The following is a 13,270-nucleotide window of genomic DNA, read 5'->3' as shown; positions in this document are numbered from 1 at the left end:
CGTGCACATCATGGCCGCGCCCACGCTAGGGCCATTTCTACCTCTATGCAACTGTTTGATCAGCAGTCCATCTAATTTATAAGTTCGTGCTTAGGCCCTTTCTGCCACTGTATCGGATGAAGCAGAGGAAGTGAGGGGAACTTTCAGAAAATACTCACCTTATCATATACTAGCAATTCACCAAAAATCAGCTAGTCTTGTCTAATTTAGGACATTTTTTTTGTCTAAAATTCCTGAGTATATGTGCTAACAAGAACGTAGGCATCCCTATTTGATTTTCATTACGTAGACTGCAGTTTTATTTTTTTTTTCAGTAATCACAGCAGCTCCGTATCCAAAAGATGGTAGGTTTAGGACATAGGTCCATAAAGTTAGCAAGGAAGACTTCCAGCAACGTGATGTACGTCATCACCGGTAGATAGGTATGCGTTATACGTACCCCCCCCCCCCCCCCCCAAAGTTAGCAACGAACGATGATACGAAAAAATAGCGTGGACACAGGCGATGAAACACCGTTTCGTTCATTTCTGTGTCGGATTAAATTTGCATACATAACTAATAATATAATATAATAATAATAATAATAAATAAGAAAGTTAACATTTTTTTCTTATCGCCCGCATTTCCAGAGGGAAACTGTTTTTCTCTGGCCACGGAAAATCTAATGTGGACACATTCCCAGAATTTGCAACACTTTTCCACACTTGGAACACATTTCCAAAATTTCTTACATATTTCCAAGACGAGACATTTCACACATCACTTCAGAAATATTTCTTTGAACTTTTCTAAAAACATCAATTTTACATCTTTCTAAAATGCTCTACAGTAGCGGTTCTCAACCTTTTTGAGTAATGTACCACAAAATCCGTTTTATAATATATTTAAGTACCACCTAACTAAAATACCTATTTTTTTTTTTTTTTCAAAGACATTGTTTAATTTTTTTACCTATTTAGGTAATTTAGTTAATTATTCACATGTAAAATTCAAACAAATACCGAAATAATATGGCATGTTGGGGCAACGACCGGCAGCGGTGACATCTGCGAGATTGCACAATCAATGTTGCCGGCCGGCAGTGTTGCCAATGCTCCTGTATTTTAGTTTTATCGATGTATCTATTTATTTTGTTTTTTTTAATCTACTCTACACGTTTCTTAAAATTCCTCCAACATTTCCAAAATTTCTGTAATTCCTCACAAATTTCCCATGTTTCCCATATTTCCCAAGCATTTATTAAACAGTTTCTGAAGCATTTAAGAAAATCCTCATAAAAACTACAAAAAAACTTCCTGCAATCTTTTAACGTTTTTGTGACATCTCTATGATATCTTACAAAATGTCATACACATACACGGTGTCCATTTTTCGAGTGCCACTATGGGGATCTCGCTTACTTTAATAGATAGAGAGTTGGTTAAATGGGGGCAAAGCTGAGAATTTTCGCGCTGAATAATAATCTGAAAAGGAATTTAAAATATCTTCAGTAGTTTTTAAAATATCGCAAAAAAACGAAAATTTAAATTTTCGTTTTTAATTTTTTCATGGGTAAAGTAATCGTACTAGATATTTCTAATTAACGGATTATTCAGACACTTTTTAATGGACATTTCGGATATGGCATCTCCTTTTTAATAACTTTTAAGGTGCCGGAGAAACACGTAGCAACTTTAGTTTTTCTTATGTTCTCCGTTTAAAATTTCGACATTTTGAGATTACGTCTTTTTTTCTCTTTACAACGATATATCACACATAGTGGCTCAATATCACATTTTTCCTAAAAATACAATTTTTCATTTTTTGGGAAGAGTGCTTTCGAAAAACAGAACGTTCTTTTATTTTGAACAAAAGTTTGACAGTTTGATCCATCTGTCTGGTTGCAGCGTTAGCAGGGAACTAGTGCTGAGAAAATTCGATTTTCATCTGAACAGAATTGAACCTTCATTTTGCAAGAAAATCATAATTCAAATTAGAACAGAATACATAAGAATAAATAATATTTTCGCAATAAAACTAGAGAACGTTTTGTTTTTGCAAAGCACTCTTCGCAGAAAATAAAAATTGTAATTTTAGGAAAAATGTGATACTGAACCATCATGTGATGATATATCGTTGTAAAGAGAAAAAAAGACGTAATCTCAAAATGTCAAAATCGAAAATGGCGCCCATAAGTAAATTAAATTTACTACGTGTTTCTCCGTCATCCTAAAAGTTATTAAAAACGGGATGCCATATTCGAAATCTCCATTAAAAAGTGTCTGAATAATGTGTTAATTACAAATGTCTAGTACGATTAGTTTATATTTTCGTTTTTTTTGCGATATTTTGAAAACTATTGAAAATATTTTTAATTTCTTTTCAGATTATTATTCAGCACGAAAATTCGCAACTTTGCCCTCATTTAACCAAATTTCTATCTCTTAAGATAAGCAAGATCTCGAAAAATGGACACCGTGTATATTTCTAAAATTTAAAAAAAATGTAGGAAAACCCTTGTAATTTCTTAAATGTTTCCAAATTGTCTAAACATTTTCAAAATGAATTTTCCTTCCTGCCTTTCCATTTTTGAACAATTTTTCTAAACATTCTTAAACACTATTTTAAAAATTATCGTTATCGATATAGATGCAAATTTAATCCTGTATAACGTACCAAATGGGCATTCCGAAACGGATTTTTAGTGGCTTGAGTCAAGTGATGCAACGGACGTGTTATAACGGAAGCAGAAGCGGCACCAGAAGACAAAATACGATATTTTAGGAAGCGGAAGCAGTAACGGATAAAAACTAGAATAATTATTAAACTATGCGATAAAACGCACGAATTGTTGCGACAAACTAATTAGGTGAGTGAATGTAAACGAACACAAATCGTGACACGTCTTACGGCCGGCTCGGCTGACAAACCCCGCCCGTGGCTCATATCACGCACCGCCCCGTTGGGCCAATCAGAGTGCACCTTGTTATATTCGAATATTTGAACAATTCCGATATACATCCCTTATAACAGAGCGGAAACGGAAGTAAAAAATAGCAGAACTTCCGCACTAGCGGGAACGGAAGCAGAAAAAAATTTTTGGAAATATTTTGGAAGATTTTTAGCAATTTTTCTAGAACAGAAATCGTACAAAATTTGCTTTAAAATTCTCACGATCTTACAAGAGCTCTACCTACAAATCATCTTAAAAATACCTTCTTGGAAATATTCTTAGAATTTTGGCGGGATACTCATGGGAAACTTTCTTTGAAGGTAATTTTTGGGAAATGTTTTTAAACATATTTCTCAGCAACTGTTGTTCTGTAAAGTTTCCTCTAAAACCCACTCGACCTATTCGCCAGTGAAAGTGTCAATTTTGCAACAAAAAACCCACGTTTTTCGTGAATAATTCAAAAAGTAAGCATTTTATCGTAAATATCATTCTTAAGAAAATGTAGCTCATAAAAAAACAGAACAATGGTTGGTGTATGGTGTCTGTAGACCCAATAAAAACGGAGTAATAACTTGTTGAGAAAACCTTTTTTGAAGTGTTAGTCCCTAGCATCAAAACTAGCGAATTATGACGAAAATAATAATGTTCCTATTTTTTTCGACAAATATCACTCCCCATACAGGGAGATTCAATTAGAAGTTTGACGTTGAAATAGAAATAAAATAATTTCAAGGTGGCGGGGTTTTCTTGTTTTTTTTAAATAGAAAAATACCATTTTCTATTTTTTCCTAAATCATTGCCTACCTATCTGTTATAGTTTCTGACATATCAAATTTTCTCTAACATTTGGAGATCCATTAAAAAAATATATCTCTTAAGCCGGTCAAGATAAGTGAGTGCTCTTCTCTATAAGCGAAGCCTGGAATTTTTTGAGTGATCGCTTAAAGCCTTGGAAAAGTGTCCAGGGCTGTTGCGGTTTTTCAAAATTAGCAATAAAGAAATAAAAACTATTTCTGAGCCCAGAAATGAATGTAGCTTTCAATTTTAGGGCCCTTTTTATTAACATGCTGTATGCCTATATCCGGTAGTTTTTGAGTTATTGCAATTTTTTGAAAGGAATATTCATATTTTTTTACCCTAAAATTCAAATCTACATTCTGTTCTGGCATCAGAAGCAGTAGTTGCAATTTGAAAAATTGATTTGATTGCTAATTTTGAAAAATCGCAGCAACCCTGAAAACTTTTTCAGGATTTTCAGCGGTCACTCAAAACATTCCTTAGACTTTAACGATAAAATGGCGCAGTTAGAAAACAATAGAAAATTGTTGGGTGCGGCCTTTCGTGGTAGGAATTTCGAAAAAGATTTTGCAAAATCGGAAAGAGCATGCCCCAAAACCTATGCTGAGAAAATAATTAAAGGACTTTTTTGAGGGTCTCCTAAACGAAACACGTTGGACCCTCTGTTTATTTGGAAAACGTGCTTGTTGTGATCCTCCCTACCACCTAATTTTTGTTTATATATTTATATGTAACACCCTGTATATAAGTACATTCTCGAGTTATTATGGCAACGAAAGTGTGTTTTTAAGAAAACCTTTTCAGGGTAAATACCTTGGCACTGACTAACGAAATTGCCATCTGAAGACCATCTCCATAACTATATGAAATTAAGTTGCGCAACGTTTCAATTGTAATTATTTGTGTTCGTTTCGTTAGCCTTGGTGGGTACCAACCATAATGCCTTTTTTTGTATAATTCAATTGGCCGGCGAAAGTGACCAAAAGCGTTGATATTTGGCGAGCAGATTGAAGCAATTGTTTATTTAACAAAATTGTGCAATACTGCTCATATGTAATCTAACCTTGACACTTAGATTAGACTGAGCATTTTTGGGATGTTTTTTTCTATTTGGGTCACGTTGTCAACGACCCCCATATTAAAAAGAAAACTTCCATGTAGATTTGCGAGTCAAGGTAAAGCGCTACCTTCCATCAATAAACTTATCGAACTTAAATTGTTTAAACAAAAAGTGTTACGGCATGACGTTGCGCAATCGAAGGCCCCCCGTCATGATTGTGATATCGCGGAATTGGACGTTTCAATTTGGTCAATTGTTAGCGATCATTATTGTTATAAACATTTGCGGTATTTTCGCTACTTTGCTTTATCAACCGATGACGCATGTTGTTATCGGCCAACCTTGCGAAAATAAACGTTAATTATGTTAATTACAATTTCACCACTTGAACTGGAACGTAAGTACATTTTTAAAAAACAATAATACCACGAGACTCATGGACCCTTACTTGGGTTTTCCCTTCTTACAAGGAATATTAGTCATCCAGGTGTGACGTAGGAGGTAAATGTTACATCACTATAACACTCTACAATATCTATGTAGATGTCGCCCATTGATACAATAGTATCATCGATGTCGCCGTCTTAGGCCAATTTTTTTTCAAGTTGGAATTAATTTTCGTTGATTAGTAATCGTTCCAATTGTAGCCAAATTAATAATGAGGTTAGTGTTTGATAAACTCGAGTCTTTATCTTGTCTACACGATAAGACACCTCAAAAATAATTTAATTCATAAACAAATATTTGTGTAAAAAATTCGCCTTATCACCGAGTAAATTGTTTGGTGATTCGCAAAGTCATCCTGGTTCTAAAAAAAAGAGACGTACTTACTTTCCTATTTCCGCGCAAACCGGCGCGTCGGCGCACACTGCTGCCTTTCGGAATGTGTGCATTTTCGACGGGGACGGCGGCAGCGGTTTGCTCGGATTCGGCGGTACCAAAATCTCCGTCTTCGGTGACTTCTCGAAGGCTCCCAAAAAGTAAGCTATAATGAGGGCTATTACTAGCAATCCCAGTAGCAGCAAGACCATGTATAGGGGACGACATCTTGGCCTGAAACGAAAGGAAAGCAAATCAACGGTCGTTTTTGGAACTAGTTATTAAAATTAACGCGAAACATTCCTGCGCCATCTACCGGCGGGCAACTAAACCGTGCAGAACTCTGCGCGTACAGAAGCAATAAGCAAAAATTTTACCTTTTCTCGTTTTCGCAATGCTCCTTGATGCCCAATTTTGTGTATTCCCCATACTTCGCGTTCATGCCGTTTTCGATTTTACGCCCCGACGAATTTCGGCAACGCGCGCGTCGTGTAACGACATACTTTGAGGACACGGACGGCGTACTGTACGAATTTTGCAAATCCACCATTCTCGGCGCCTAACATTTTAATTTTTTGAACGACGAGATGCGTCTGAAATAAAATTGTTTGCGGTGTAAATTACACCATCGCCGAGAAGGGGTTGCGGCGGATCAATAGTCGTCTCGGACGACCTGCGCATACGGTGGCAGAAAAAGGGAAAACAAGCGGAAACGCTTCCGGAAACGGTTAGATTTCGTTTGCCGAAATAAACACGAAAGTAGGCGACTGCGATTTGCAATCATTAGTTTGGTTCTACACTCGTCAGATGACTCCGCCTCTTCCTCCCCATACGATCTGGAAAATTACACTCTCAGCTCTGGACTCTTTTCCGGGCGGAAGAATTAGCATTTCGGTTTCTAAGATGCCTCCAATGCTGAATGGAAGGAAGTGCGCTAGCCCTCAACCTCTCCCTTCAAACAAATACTTATTTACATTCACACCCTCACCCCATCTTAGACTTTCAAATGTTATTTTGAGAGTGTCGGATTACCATTAAAATACACAAACTGCACATGTGGAAAATTGTGGAACCATTTATTTTCACAGATAGGTATTCTCGCACTATTAAGGTGCTGTGCGCGGATGCACCATCCTATTGAAACAAACAGTTTCTTACGTTTGTTTTTTTTGTGCCATAGTATATCGTTGCACTTTTTTACGGGTCATATAAATGAAGATGATGGTTTCCCCGAAACCCTTTGTTGCCGAACTTGAAGGTTATGAAAATAATTTCGCCGCCAAAACTCTTGTAAGCGCTGAAGATATTGATATCTTGACAGACTGCTCTCATTTTCTGAATAGATATGAGCTGCCATCAGACGCAATGGATCGAAGATATTTGCTATTGTTGACAATATAGGCCCTTTGGTTGATTTGAAAATGATCTTCGTTGGGTGAAAAAATTGAATCGCTCCTGCTACACCAAATTCGGTTCGTTCGGCGTTGACTGCTATTGAATGTCCATTTCGGTAGTTGAAATCCTGCGTCAAGAAGAATAGCATTGATCTGTTGCTGGATACTGATGAGCTTCGTCGTTGCCTGTTAGATTATCTACGTATATGTCTTAGCGAATTGAACGTGCAGCCTCTGGATGGCTATTCTAGTCGTCTGCCAATTGTCTGAGACATCTTGTAGCTAAGTATGAGCTGAAATTTGCTATCATCCGAGTGGACGCTGGCTCCTCCAATTCATTACAATTCTCAAACTCTGTATCGATAACTCCTTCCGATGTCAAGCTTCGATGTCGTCTTGCAACTTCTTTAAAGCAGAATCGAGATATGGAATAACAAGTATAAATTGTGCACAACTCTTGTGCAGATAAAGCGCATTTTTTTAAATCGAAATAGCTTTTGTTTTGACATCACCAATGGATATATTTCTTGCAGACGTCTCAATCGCCCTTTGTGAGTACCTCTTCAGACAATCCGTTCTTGAGGTATAAGGGAATATACCCGATCGCGATAAGAGGTCGAGGAGGAGGACTATGGTTGGTAGAATTTAATTCCTTTCGTTGAGACCTTTCATTAGAGTACCATGAAGGATAAAACTAGCCCCCCCCCTCCATCCCGTACTTTGATAAAAGGGCAGAAAGAAGGGCAGTAATTGGTAGAAAACGATTCCTTTCGTTGAGACCTTTAATTAGAATACAATGAGAGATAAAATTAATTTTTAACCTCCCCCCCCCCTCAGGCCCCGTCGCTACTGATCTCAAAAACTCAAAAAAGAGTCGCACGGGAAAGTTGTAGTTTGTACAAACCAATTTATTTCGATGAGACCTTTCATTAGAATACCATGAAGGATAGAACATGTGTTTAGCCCCCCCCCCCTCCTCCCCTTTCCTAAAGTTTAACTTACCACCACTCAAGGCAAAATCTGAGACCAATTGGTTGTCGTATGTAAAAGCTATGCACGTTTTACTTTCAAAAACAGCATCTCAGCAAATAATTTGTGTGGGGGGGGGGGGCTTTTAGACATTTGATGGCCGTCTGGCACACCTTCAAGGTATAGGCTACCTGGCTACCTACTGCAAAAAATTCCAGGACTCTAGGACCATTCCCCTAGAAGTAGTTCAAAAGGGTAGAAGTGGGTCCGGACGAACGGACGGACAAAAGGCAAACAATAGCACATTTTTTTTAATTCTTAAAAAATGCGCTAAAAAATGTTCCGTTTCAAATTACAGTTGTCCCCCTCTAACCCCCTTCCCCCCCAGTGAGGAGTGGAGGGGGGATCTAATTTTCGGCTCATTCAATAGAGAACAACAATGTTATAAAACGGGTGGAAGGGTGGTCAGAATCGCTCTGTATATAAAACTCTTCCGTTACTGACTGATAGACAGCGCACACCTGAAACTACTGCGCGTAGAAAGCTGAAATTTGACATCTCATTTCCCTGGGAATTGTAGGGGAACATTAAGAGGGGGTTTCCCGAAATTCTCACAAAAATGGGGAAAAACGGGATGTTACGTTTTACAGTCGAAAGTGCGGAACATAAGAGACATTTGACATTTGGAACCTAGGATATTCAATGGTTTCTGTTAAGGTGAGTTCCGAAAGCACTTCCTGTCGAAAGTGCGGAACATAAGAGACATTTGACATTTGGAACCTAGGATATTCAATGGTTTCTGTTAAGGTGAGTTCCGAAAGCACTTCCTGAAATTCCCACTGGAACGAGGAAAAACTAATAGAGACACGATGAAGGTAAAGGCAGTGAAGACGATGAAGGCGAAGATGAAGCAACCAAAAAGGACAAATGGAAAGGCGAAAAAAGTGGAGACAATAAAACTGAAAACGATGATTAGAAAACCACGAAAAAAGGGAAGAAAGCGTAGACGACGAAAGCGAAGATGATGAAGGCTAAGACAAAGACTGCAAAGGTGAAGGCGTCGAAAGCAGAAGCGATTAAATTGAAGATGTTGAAGCCAGATGTTTTGCAAGCGACAACCTGAGCAAAGACGACTAAAGTGACAGTGAAGATGACAATGAAAGCGATGACAGCGAAAGGGACGACGTAAAAGACGAAGATAACGAAACTGAAGACAAAGACTAAGAAGGTAATGAAAGCGAAGAAGGGGATGTAAAATGCGACGAAAGAGACGAAAACGAAGACTGATGAAAACAAAGGCAACGAAGGCGAAGGCTAAGGAGACCAGGACGACGGAAGGAAGAACGAGAACGACTAAGTGAAGACAACGAAGCAATGAAAGCGACGAAAGACGAAAGCGGTGAAAGTTAAGACCGCCAAAGCAAACACTGCACAGGCGAAGATGCAATTTTGACGTCTATACTCGGAAACAACGAGAACTAGAACGATGGGGTTTTCTTGATATCGCATAAAGACCGGACGCGTTCTAGGATCTATGGTCAGTTGAGTAATTTTGCGAGGCGAGGCGGCGCAGCCACCGAAGCCGAGGGATGCCTGCGTGGTGTATTTTAATCTGCGAGGCGAAGCCGAGCAGTGTGTCAAGGGTCCTGTACAAGCGTGAAACTAGGCGTCATTAGCACTTCTGTAACCCCCATTCCTCCACTCCACATGATCAACTTCGAATGGCAATTTTCCATATTTTGGAATTTATTCAGAAACGCCGAGGACTAGAACGACGCGTTGGTATCGCATATCGACCGGCCTCGTTTTAGAATCTACCGCCAGGGCGGCAAATGCGCGAGGCAGGACGGCGCAGCCGCCGAAGCCGAGCAATGTCTTCGTTGTGTGTTTTAATGTGCGAAGCGAAGCCGAGAAATGTGTCAATGGTCCTATACAAGCGTGAGGCTAGGTGCCATCTACACTCGGGGTTTCCTCTTCACTAGGTAATAAAAGCAAACAAAATGCATGAGTAAAAATGGCGTCGCGCATGCGCAGTATGAAACTTTCTTATTTATAGAGCAATTTGAACGAATTTTTATGTTAGGCCCCTCTAATAAAAGCAATTTTATTACACAGATTGACTCAAAATCGCATTAATTTCTAAATTTTCTCCAATTGGAGACAGATTGCCGCGAATAATCGCAATTTTCGGAAAACTCATAGGTGATATTTCTAAAAAAACAAAAAATGGCAGCCAGTGGGGCGGCTGGAACCTCACTTCAATCACACAATTAATATTATTATTACAATAACTTCTTAACGCGAGCTGTCAAACTAATTAATATTAGATGTACTAAAATTTCCACGGCCTTTATCGAAATTTTGTTGCTCATACCTTATTCAATAAATATAAGTTTTATAGCCACAAGGACATTTCCCATTTTCCAATCGTTTCCAAAATCTGCTTAGCATTCAGGATTCCTGTGACTTTGAAACGCAAAGATCCGATGAAATATCAAAATCAAAATTTGGAGTGATTTCAATAACATTCCAATTTTTTATTGGCGAGGCCCCTCACAAACTCAGAAAAATCACCGATTCGATCGAACGACCTATGGGACGTTGCAATTTGTCGCAAAGAACACGTTAGAGAAGGTTTCGTCAACATTCGAAGCCTACTTAAAAAGTTATACGAAAAAAATCGAAATCGCTCAAATATCCATATACACTGTGTCCAAGATACGGTTGTCTATCATGGGGATCTCCGAAACCATAGAAGATACGACGGTTAAATTAGGGAAAAGATACGCAGTTAAAGAGTTATTATCATGCTTTAATGAAAACCAGAAAATTACGATTATTTCCAAAGTTTTCCGATTTAGTTTATATTTTTTTCTGATGATATTTGGACAAATACAAAAAAAAAACATTTTCTCGTTGTCACTTTTTGAGCTCTACAAGAAATTGTCGAGAAATTTTCAATACAACGTTTCGTTTCGGGGAAATCATCATCAACTTTATTTTGTATATGGCCATAAAAAAGTACATACTGTATTGAATAGGATTTTTTATTACGAATACAAAGATATACGGCACACAAAAAATCAAAGTTGGAAATTGTTGGCTTCAACAGGATGGTGCACCCGCGCACAACACACTAATCGTGCGAGAATACCTATTGAACATATTTCTCATTTTCCAGGAAATTTATTCTATAAATCAAACCCGAATCTTTCTACAGAAATAACCTACTAACGAATTACTTTTGAAAAAATCTAGAGGGATGACCACCCTGTATAATTTTTTGCAAATTTTGGATATTGGATGTTTAGTCTGAGGAAAATTCCAGCTAGTGATTCCATATTTGAAAAGGCACAAAAATCGCAATCGGAACTCACTTCCCCAAAGCGTTACTCTAACTTAACCTTGAGGACATTAGTACTTAATCGAAATTATCGCTAAAACAGTACTAGTAATGTTCGTGTTTTAAGTGTGTAATTAACAATTTTTCTCTCCACGATCCTTGACCGGCACGTAACATCGCGAATTCGCACAGCCTCGTCCTTGCCCTCCTTGATTATAATATGTACAAGAATTTAATTATAAAAATATAAATCACTCACCTCCACCTCTTCTTGATCGTGCCGTCGGCGATATTAAGCGACGTTATGGTCATTGCTGATTGACGGAACGAGGCGGCTACTCACTGCAATAAACAGTATAATTACACTATTGAGAAAACAATCATGCAATAAGAATTTAGATGTATAGGTACCCTTTTCCGTCAAACTTCCATTTCCCCCCTTATCGGTCACTTTCGACATCGTCAACTCGTGTCGTACTAATTAATTTAACGTATGGTAATTGCAGTCGGCCGAGGGTCATTAATTCGGTTAATGGCGTAGGGATAATGATTTAATAAACTCGGACGTTTCGCACTTAAAATATAATTTTTTGAATTTAATTTGATGGTTTTGTCTCTTAATTGCGCTTAATTACACGTTTCAGTCAACAGAATGCGGCTTAATTTCTTAATTCAGTCGAAAATTACGCCTAATTGGTTCGAAACATAACAGAGTTGGACTAAAATTTCAAACCTGGCGTTAAGACGATCAGTAGAGAATTGAATTTCATTCAATTTTAACACTGGAAATTGCGCTAAATTGGTAGCTAATTATTTCTTAATTCATCAATGCAATTTTTAAAGAAGTGCTTAATGCAATTTGAGCACTAATAATTGCAAGCCTCTAATTAATTTGAGAGGAATTGTTTAACTCCAATACGTAAATAAATACTTAATTCAATTGGAGCTGTAACAATTATACATAATTAGCGCTCAGTTACTGCATTTTCCAGATAGCAGAAGTTTCGCGGAAGTTTTTAGGAGAAAAGTATAAGGGAAGGGATTCAAGATAATTACAAGCAATTTCAAAAGTTTCATAAAATTCAAAAATTTTCCGAGTTTCATGTGTGTTGCAACAGGATTTTTGGACATCTTCACAGTAATTTAAAAATTTTCAAAGAATTGCATAATAGTGTCAAGCATGCTTCATGAGAGGTTCTAAAACTTCTCACTCACTTCTTGAAAGTCCCTTTAAACTTTATTGGAACCCTATTGTAATTTCGTTGAATCTACCGTCCGGAAACAGATTTGAAAATAGTTGGAAAATTTGAAGCTATGTATAGCCATCCTCTAGCAACTTTTTTTAGAAATCTCTTGCCATTATCTTGAAACTTTATTAAATACCCCTTGCACTTTTCTTGAAACTGTCTTGAAAGTCCGTGAACAGTTGTGGAACCTCTTATAAAACGCTCTCGATACGATTGTGGAATTCTTTGAAAATTCTCCTCTCTTCTCTCTCGTGAAGGTTTCTAAAAATTTTCTTGAATTTTGTTAGAAGTCGCTTGGAAGTCTCTTTAATCTTTATTGAAACCATTTTTTTCGAAAATGCCGTGAAGTTGTCGGAAAATTCTGTTGCAACACATTTGAAAATTTTTAGAACTGTTTAAACTGTTTGGAGCCTTCCCTTACATTCCTCTTGAAATTCCGGAAACTTGCTTAAAGTCTCTTTGTAACTTTCTACGATTTTTTCAATTTTTCTTTCAACGTACTTGGAACCCGCTCGAGACTTTTTGCAAGTTCTTATAAAATTCACTTGAATTCCTCAAGTCGGCCCCCAAATAGATTGGTTGTGCGAATCTAGGGAACACATTAATTAATTTGATACTTTAACGAAAGTCTAATTTTTTTACAAATTTCTTGAAACTCCTAAAACTTCAATGAAAACCTCTTGCAACTCTCAACAAACTGCCTTGAAT

The 13,270-nt window shown here is 37.6% G+C and overlaps 2 protein-coding genes across 7 annotated transcripts in view; one reads left to right on the top strand and one right to left on the bottom strand.

Annotated features, from left to right (window-relative positions):
* Nucleotides 1–13,270, top strand: part of LOC116178914 — a 195,833-nt gene that overhangs the window by 16,892 nt on the left and 165,671 nt on the right. The window contains exon 3 of one of the 2 annotated variants that reach the window (XM_031498572.1): nt 315–344. The exons of the other annotated variant lie outside the window; for it this stretch is intronic. Within the exon in view, the coding sequence (XP_031354432.1) occupies nt 315–344 (30 nt within the window). The remainder of the gene's footprint in view (nt 1–314; nt 345–13,270) is intronic. 2 annotated transcript variants of the gene reach the window in all.
* Nucleotides 1–13,270, bottom strand: part of LOC116178911 (scoloptoxin SSD14-like) — a 36,539-nt gene that overhangs the window by 12,738 nt on the left and 10,531 nt on the right. For 3 of the 5 annotated variants that reach the window (XM_031498568.1, XM_031498566.1, XM_031498567.1), the window contains 2 exons: nt 11,575–11,657; nt 5,622–5,843 (listed from right to left, as the gene is read on the bottom strand). In XM_031498568.1, coding sequence (XP_031354428.1) covers nt 5,622–5,843; nt 11,575–11,627 — 275 coding nt within the window. In that variant the 5' untranslated portion in view covers nt 11,628–11,657. Of the gene's footprint in view, nt 1–5,617; nt 5,844–5,986; nt 6,201–11,574; nt 11,658–13,270 lie in introns of those variants that run through there. The other 2 variants (XM_031498565.1, XM_031498569.1) reach the window with 2 other exon arrangements.

This window comes from Photinus pyralis, unplaced genomic scaffold (assembly GCF_008802855.1).
Source record: "Photinus pyralis isolate 1611_PpyrPB1 unplaced genomic scaffold, Ppyr1.3 Ppyr1.4_LG8, whole genome shotgun sequence".
NCBI lineage: Eukaryota > Metazoa > Arthropoda > Insecta > Coleoptera > Lampyridae > Photinus > Photinus pyralis.
The sequence above is the reverse complement of the archived record's forward strand: the minus strand, read 5'-3'. Positions and strand labels throughout refer to the sequence as shown.